At 40.0% G+C, this 9,027-nt stretch overlaps 1 protein-coding gene across 9 annotated transcripts in view; it reads left to right on the top strand.

Annotated features, from left to right (window-relative positions):
• Window positions 1–1,446: 1,446 nt before the first annotated feature.
• SCUBE1 (signal peptide, CUB domain and EGF like domain containing 1) overlaps window positions 1,447–9,027 on the top strand; it is a 293,808-nt gene continuing 286,227 nt past the window's right edge. For all 9 annotated transcript variants that reach the window (XM_006127719.4, XM_006127718.4, XM_075899443.1 and 6 more), the window contains exons 1-2: window positions 1,447–1,633; window positions 4,518–4,640. In XM_006127719.4, coding sequence (XP_006127781.2) covers window positions 1,447–1,633; window positions 4,518–4,640 — 310 coding nt within the window. The remainder of the gene's footprint in view (window positions 1,634–4,517; window positions 4,641–9,027) is intronic.

Below are 9,027 nucleotides of genomic sequence, written 5' to 3'. Positions count from 1 at the left end.
ACTTTGGTGATTTTAAGTAATGAAAACTAAGCCTACAGTTGTCAGTGTTTCGCTGGGGAGATACTGTAAAACCATTGATATATAGTCAGCATGAACAAGGTATATCTTTAAAGCATTTCATGGTCTCGCTTTTAAAAAGTAATATGTATGGTTCGAAGTTTACATTTTCCAGATTACTCTTTTCCCAAAGAAAGCTGTTCTCCATGTCTGCTTTTGGGGCAAAATATTTCTCAGAGGAGAGAGAATGAAGCTGATATGACCTAAACACAATGTATCCAGCTACATCAATGTTTTTTGCTGGGGGAGGGCGGGCGACCGGGGGAAGAGACTGGAGGAAGGCGAATGTTTTCTACTGTATGGAAATCGTCCGGAGTGTAGAATATAACACGCAAACGGCGTCTGCAACCATGAGAGGATTTGAGAGCGGGTGTTACCTGCCTTAATAGACAAGTGACAGTTTCCCTCTGCGTGAAACGATCGCTTCTGAATCACTGGTGTGTGACACTTAGTTTGTACAACAACAGTGGTAAGAAAATTCTAGCCGTTGCGTTGGGATGATTAAACAAGTTGAGATCAATTTCCTCGCTATTCTGTCTTGTTGTACTAAAGCCCTAGAATTCTGTTAAAATGCCATGGAAATGTAGTGGCTGGTAATGACCCGAGGCAGTGGAAAAGACAACACGATGAGGCTGGGGAAGGCAAAGGGGACAAAAAAAAGTTTTCTTTTCGTCTGAGCCCCGGAAGGGAGGGGGGGGGGAGAAATCCCTCTTATTGGTTGTCAAGGAGATCTGCTGTTGGGTTTGCTGGACTGTCTGTCTTCAAAGCCTCCTGCCTTTACTTTGAGAGGAGCCATTTCTTTGCAAGGCAGGCAGCCACTGAACCCCTCAGAGAGGGCAGGGAAGAACAAGAACAGTGAAGGCTCCTTAAGGACTTGAGACCTAAGCAGGACTCTTAGCAGATGTGATGTGGGAAGCTTTCTACAGTAGAAAAGGGCTGGGGGCAGGAGAAGAGCGTGGAATGTTATTGCACCACGAAAATCTCCCCCCTCTCCCGCACACACACACACACACTAAATATAAGTGTAAAGGGGCCAAATTGACCCTGGCAGATTTCGAACCTTGCCACCGCGTGTGCCGGGTGTTTAGTGCTGAAAAACGACTCGTGGCAATGGAAGCAGCCACACACCCAGAGCCAGCCTCATCCTGTGTGAGTTACCTGCGGGGAGGAATGCGAGGTACCAAGTACGGGGGGGGGGGGCAGCGCAGGGTTGAGGGAGTAGGGGAGCAAAGGAAGACAAATCTCTCCCAAAAGGCGCTGGGAAGCGTTCAACTCCCTCCCTCTGCCTTCCCCACTGTCCCCTCCCCTCTCTCCAGGGCCAGAGGAGGGATTGGCAAGTCCTGTCTGTCTGTCCCGCCCACCCTGCGGGTCCCTCTGCGAATCAGCGGGATGCTGTCAGCGCGTCAGTTTCGCTGGCTCCCCTCTGCCAGTCCCGAGCGCGTCTCTTATCAAAGGCACACACTAGCGGCATTGAGTCATAGCATTATCATGGGGACTGTTTGCTTTTCGGGGCACTTCTGTTTGGTCTTCGCGCTCTTATCTACTGGCAGGTTTGCGGGAGGCAACGGGGTCCCAGGTAAGCGAGATCTTTCGCCTGCTCGTTTTTTAGGCTCGAGCTGTGGAAGGCAACTGAGGATGAAGGGATTGCATTTCTTCCCCCTCCCCTCCTATTGCTATAAAGGTATGGGGAGGAAGGGAGGAATGAGACCGATTTTGATTTTTTTTTTCCTGCTAATATAGTGAAGGGCTTGAAAAGTTGCTTTGAGGAGGAATCGTCTTCTGTGGTTAATGATGCTCTTATATTTAGAGAGACATTTTGGAAGGGTTTTTTTAGGTGCTTGTGAAACAGATAACTGTTGCAAGTGAATCTGTATTCTGAGCAAGGTTAGATACTGTATATTTAAAAACTTTCCGTGTCTTCCCATTAACTAACCCAAAGACCTGATAGTACCCTCCACTTGTCTTGTACCTTTTAAATAACGCCCCCTCTTCTAAAATATGAACTTTGCTAAGCTGTAAAATCTCTGCATAGAAACGCTGTAACCCAATGGGAGGGTTATCTGATTTGTTGTTGAAGTTTGATTTAAAAAAAAAAAAAAAAAAACTTGAGATGGAATTTTTTAAAATCACTTCTCCCAAAATGTAAGAAGGTTGATTATGCAAAAAGTACCATGCCAGGGTAAAAATTGTTGTAACCCAAGAAAGACGGCGTGAACTTTGTAGCTGGGGGAAAGCTCATATTTGGTTTTGCCCTTTTCATTTGACTCATTGGCATTCACGCCTGACTCCCAGGCATCCTCTGGTTGCTGCGAAATGTCCCCCTTGGCTCAATGCAGTTTGAATTTTTGACGGCATTATAAAGAGCCCAGCTGTCACTTTTGCTGATCTTGACGGGAAATGGGTGCCAGTTTAATGAGTCAAAAATATGAAGCAAGGCATTTTTAAAAAGCCCACCCTTCCCTTCTTTTTATGCTTGACTGAATCTGTGTCTGATCTGAGGAACACCCTCAGCCCCCCTACCTCCCTAAGCGAATTCACGTAAATCACAGCTAGATCTGAACTGGCTCAGCAGCTAAAATAAACGAAAGGAAAAGAAAGAAGGAATCCGACTGCAGCAGCCCTGCGTTTCTCAAGGAGGCACAACACGCCGCGTTCGAGAGGGGAAAAACTTTTTTTTTTTTTTTTGACTACTCCTTTTAAAAATAATCAAGAGTCCTTGTTGTTTGCTTGTTCAGATTCTTAAAGGAAAGCGAAGGTGCGCCCTGAAAGCAGCTCTGTCCTTTATTCCCCCTCTTTGCAAAGTTCTCGGATGTGTGCATTGCCACAATATCTGATTATTCGCCTCCCTCCAAATAGCCCCTCCTGTCCCCGGTGACTTTGAAGGATCCTTGTTTCATCACTGGAGATGGCTGAGTGAGCATTTCTGAAACAATTAGCGTTAGGATTTCAAGCTAACAATGCCACTGTTTTCACTTTACTGCACCTTTTCTGAGGATCTGTTAATCTAATTGGCATGAAACAAACTGCACATGGATGTCACTGGATTCCTTCTTGCCTCTGCTCCCCCCCCCCCCCCAATCCGCTGCTCCCGTTACTTTATAAGCATAAATCCAAGCTTCACTTTATCCTACTGGGTTGTTACTCAAATAATAAAATACCACTCCTGATCCAAGAGCTCTGTGGTGGTGTGTCTAGGTAGGGAGAGCCAGATGTGCCTACTGCATTAAATTGTGAGGAAATCCATTTAAAGTGTACTCCCACTAAGGGGGATTTTTCTTATTGACATTAAGACAGCAATCAATAACCCATGGCCACTTTCTTCCTTTAGTGCTGAGGCTTTGGAGGGCCCGTCTCAGAAACTGACATTCTTCCGACGGGTCAGTTTCTTCCCGTTCTCCGCCCCGTCCCCCTCTCCCCCCCTCCCCCCCCCCCCCAGCTTCACTGCCTCTGATAGTCACTTCATGCATTAAATTACAGTAGATAGAGATAGGAAGGGTGTGTAGTTTGCACTGGGTTTTAAAATTTCCCATGTACACCCACAGAACATCAATGCAAGGGTTAGGCTTGTCTTTATGTGCTCTCTTCACTAACATCACCCTCTTCTCAATCCATTCTATCCCTCTGCTCCCTTCCCCCCCCCCCCCCCCATCTAAGGAGAATAAGGAGAAAACCAGTGCTCATCATTGGAGTGTCTTGGGGCGGGGGAGTTACTTTTTTTAAAGCAATCTTATATCCTTGTTTTAAAAGTTTACACATGATTAAAGACTCTGAAAGAAAAATGTTCAGAGGTTGGACATGCATTTTCTTTTAAATGAGTTTTGGGTATGTGTACTTGCTATTCCAGGTTACTCTTCTCACAGATTTATGGACTTTCCTATGCACTCCCATTCATGGTTTGTTTGTTGTTGTGTTTTACTTTTTGGCTCCTAATAAGAAAAAGGATTAATGTAGTTTGACTGTTCAAATTTTTTTCTTATTGCCTGCTCAGATAGTTAGTTAGTTTAAACTGGTATCTGTTTTCAAATTAAAAAGATCTGTTTTCTGTCAACATCCAAATTTCCTTTCCCTTTTATGGTCCACTTAAATAGTTTCTTACTTTGATTAAACAGATGAATAGAGTTGGTTAAAATTAGTATATACATTTTTTTCTGTGTAGCTCTATGCTCCTGACAGTGTAGATACAAAACTAACACATGCAAATTATTTGATTCCTAATGGACGTGAAGGATTTTTGAGCCTTTAAATTTGGGGGTGGACTAAAATAGCATTAGAGAATTAAAACTTGGGCTACTTTTGAACAACTAAGAAAAACCCAGAATCAAATACAACAAACCCCTCTCTTCATAGTTAGGCTGTTTAGCTCACTGCTTTTGAATCTCTTCAGTTGGGGTCTCTATGTTAAGGGTTTCTGATCTCTCACTATTGAAACCTCTTATTATATGTTCATTCTGTGATTACAGATGCTGATGAATGTGCAGAAGGGACAGATGATTGCCACATTGATGCAATATGTCAAAATACACCTAAATCCTACAAATGCATCTGTAAACCTGGTTATAAAGGAGAAGGGAAACAATGTGAAGGTAAGAACAGCTCCTCTCTCTTCCCCCTCCTTTCTTATTTGTTTGCTCTGTAAAAGCTTCTGTAAATAGCTGAATTCCACAAACGATTAATGCAGATTTACAGCTGCTTAACCTCAAATCTTGGTGTTTATTGGCAAGCATCCCCTGCTGCTTCTGCTAATTGTTCTGCGTCAACATCATAGTCTGCTTTAAAAATAAAAACAAGCAGAGTTGTCTTGTGTCAAAGACAGTCTGGTTTTAAACAAAAATGTTCCACAAAGTGCACATAGGTGTTTAGTTTTCAGTGTTTTTAAAAGATCCTATTCAAATCACATGATCATAACCCTAGTGGAGAGGAATCTGAGCTTGGGAAAACTCCTAACAGTTTTGCTTGGTACTAAGCTGTGACTTTGAACTGCAGTGTGTGGTTACTCTGTTGTGTGTGGAGGTGCTAGATTGCTAGGCCTTCCTTTCTAATTCTCATATCCCATAAATAAGTAATGGGAGGGATAGTTTGGGTACATCTACATAGCACCCTTACCTTGAAATAAGCTACACAATTTGAGTAGTGCAAATTGAATAACTTATTTCGAGGTAATTTTGAAACAATTTTATTTTGAAATAAACACTATTCTGAAATGTCCCTTAACCCTCATGCACGGAGGTCTACAGGGATGTCAGAATAGTGAGCCCATTATATTTTGATATAACAGGCTTGCTCTGAAGACGTGGAACAGCTATTTTAGGATCCCGGAGAGATTCTGAAATAGCTCCGCGGTGTAGACATAGCCTTTCTGACCTAATTGTTATTTCTTTTCAAAATTCCCCACAGTTAAAGACAGGTAGTACTATAAGATGCTCTACTGAAACTTTGGCCCATATACTCCAGTTTCCCATTGCCATCCGTCACCAGTACCAGATGTTTAATATAGGAAAAACTATAGGCAGTTTTGGGCTAACCCATTTCTCCCTACAAAGGTTTCCTCTTAATCCCTAATATTACACATTGGTGTAAACTGTGAAGAGTGCAGGTTTATATATTTTTTAAGGTTCTTTTTTTTAAAAAAACATATTCACTATGATACTTCTCTGTGCTCTTGTTACCCATGGCTTTTTTCATTTAATGCTGATAAGCTTTTGGGGTCAAGAATATCTTATGATAATGGATTTTCCACATCTACTTTGTATATCATGTGACAAAAATATTTCTTCTTGTTAGCTTTGAATTTGTTACTTCTCATTGAGTGCTCGTTTGTTCTTGTGTACATGACAAATTCTCTCTCTCCCTTTGAATTATATAATTTACAAAGTTTGGTTAGGAAATCTAGTTGTCTAGCTCTACCTATATTTGTGTTATCAAGAAACTATAAATGTTCCTGAGTTTCTGGAACCTCAACAGGAGCCCGATCCAGCACCTATTGAAGTCAGTGGCAATTCTGCCACTGATTTCTATAGGACAAGAACGGTAATTGAGTAAAATACCTTTGGGGTAGGGGTGACTAGGGCTCTTACAGTGATGTGTATGTAAAGTGACTGTATCTCTGGGTCTGTGGAACACCTTCCTTACTTGTCCTGTGCAAAACTATGGAATTAGCCCATTTTAAAGCCCCCCTTTTTTTTTCAAGGGGGCATTTGGCAAGACATGGAGTTTATTTTATTTACAGTGACTTTAATGGTGGCTTTATTTAGTCTTGAAATCAATCCATCCTAAATTTCTTGAGTATTTTGATAGGCATTATAGAAATTAATATTTCATATTGTATACATTCCATCTTGTCTTTTGCACTTCACCAGAGAGCTCACTCTTTTGTTGGCAAGAATGGGTATTCTAGTCACTGTAGAATAAGGGGGTTTCTTTTATTTTTCACTTGTAGTTTCTTAGCAGTTATATAAATTCCTTTCCACATATGTGTTTTTCTAGTGCAGACTGCAACTTTTTAAAAATATTTAGTACAGTCCATTAAAAAGATTAAAGACCTAAAAATGACTTTGCTGAAGTGCACAAAAATTTGAAACCTCATATTATTCTCCATAGACATTCAAAATGTTTGTTCAAGTGTCCTCATAAAGCGTTTTTCTGGCTGTCATTTTTTTTATGTTTTTGGCTTAAATTGACAGACAATAGGAATTTATTTCTATCTCTTAGTGCTGTAGTGTCTGTGAACTCCAGTTTGTTGGAAGCCAGTTTTTCCCCTTGCAAACAGATCAAGAGAATATTTATCCAGCACCATTTTCCTCCCCTACTTGTGTCTTCTACACTTAGAGAGGACCTACTTAATGATATTGCTACAGAAGATGCAATATCCTTAGCATTGATCCTCGTTGCTTGTAATGGCTTTCCACATCAAACATTTCCTAAGCATTAGCTACTCATATTTTAAATTTTGTTCTCTGTTTAATGGTTGACCTGGCTGATATCCATATTTATTTAATGCATATATTTTTCTTTGCCTGACTTACCGTGGCTCATTTAAAAAAGACAGCTTTGTAAGTGGTAAGTATAAATGTCCTTGCAGAATTGTGTACAAAATGGAATTTATATAGGTAATTTTATACTCTAGTATTTGATGGTATTTAGCATCTGTCAAAGTTGATAAGTAAAGTAGGCAAGGCAAACTTGGACATGTTCTGCATGGATGTTAAGTTATTGGTTAATTCAGGTAAATTAATGTAAACTCCCTAAACTTATAATACCAGGATTATGCACGGCATATGATATATAACCTTTGCTTCTGTTAATATTATATTGATTGTTACTATAAGAACATTGCAGCAGTTTTATATCCATCTTAAGTTCTTGTCTGATAGAAAATTGTGTTTGGGGTAAGAGGACAATTTGAGATATTTAAAAAGTTTCCCTTTCTCAAACTTACCAACTCTTAACATGCCCAGAGGTTTATTTTATAATACTTACATATAATGCCTTTTTTTTTGATGAGCCCAAATCACTTCATAATCATTAATTAACAAAAAGTCCTCGATAAGGTGAGTGAACATTATTATACTCTTTTTTATAGATGAGTACACTTAGGATAGGTAGACAGTTCAGGTAAGATCAGATAGCAAGACACTGGCAGTGCTAAATTCTACACCCCTGTCTGCTATTCAACAAGAGTAAATTAACATTGCATCTTGAGGTCAATCTTACAAAAACTACCGAGGAAATATAGAACAACAGCATTCATTGTCAGTAATACATTGCTACAAGACACATACTGCCAGTAGCCAAACTCTTGAAAGGTATTTTGTAAGATGTATGCAGTTATGCCTGTGATAACAAAGATATATCTCCCAGCAAAATATGAATAATAATAATCATATAATAATGTCCACAATGTTACAGTCAGAACTGGAACAATCAATTATTCTGACTCTATAACAGAGCTCTTCCAAATGACTTTCAATCTATTGAAATGTATTACCTATGAAAACAAGATGTCATTTTGAAAGATAACGTTCTGTCTCTCAAAATGTCCATTACAAATGCCAGGGAGAATCATGATGTTTGTGGCTTAACTTTTTTTTAAAAAATACAACTGAGGGCAATTCTGTTAGTGCAGTTACTTTCTCCTTTAAACCAGAGTTTACAAAATAAGGTGGAGTTCTCATAACCACAACTGCAGCTCGCGTGTTATAATGAACTCAAGATTTCTGCTCTGTTTAACCATAAACAGAGTTCACTAAAATTGTTAGTATACTCTAAATGGGTTCCACTGTATATGATAGCATTTTTTTACCAGGACCTGCCTTTGATTTTTTTTTCAGTCAATGGAAATTATATTTTTGGGGTTAGGGATTGAAAACCATACTCGAATTGTGATTTATAAAATTTTATAAAATCAGACAGACACCCACATTGCCTACACAAAAATGCAAACTCATATATCTGGACATGAATAAAAAGGTGGGATATTAATGCTAATATTTACCTCGTCTGCAGTAGAAAAAGTGGAGCCTTGCTGGAGTCTCTGCATATGTTGCTACTCTACAAACAAGAGGGTTAGGAGAAATTTACAGTGCAGGAAGAGTCTCTTGAGAACCTGAAATGACCTTTTAGCAATTAGACTGAAACAGTAACTTTTCCTGCTGCTCCTTAATTTTCTCTGGGTAGAGCTCTCTTGTCTGTATCGAGCTCCTCTAAATGTTGATTTTTTTTCCCCGAGTCTCAGCTGGATTGGGCTTCTCTTGCTGTCCAAGTTTTCCTAATAAAGGGGACAGATTCCCCAGTCCCTCAGTGTGTGTCATCCTCTTTTCTTCTTCCCAGTTCAACATTTTCTGCTCCCACCCATGCAGCTGGGAAGATAGAAGCCACAAGAAGCAGTTCCTTTGCACTGCTCCAGCCTGCAACTCTGCATCCTCTTTAAATTAACTACCCAGTTTAATGGTGTTGAAAACATGCTTCCAGGAT

Source organism: Pelodiscus sinensis, chromosome 1 (genome assembly GCF_049634645.1).
Source record: "Pelodiscus sinensis isolate JC-2024 chromosome 1, ASM4963464v1, whole genome shotgun sequence".
Lineage (NCBI taxonomy): Eukaryota > Metazoa > Chordata > Testudines > Trionychidae > Pelodiscus > Pelodiscus sinensis.
The sequence above is the reverse complement of the archived record's forward strand: the minus strand, read 5'-3'. Positions and strand labels throughout refer to the sequence as shown.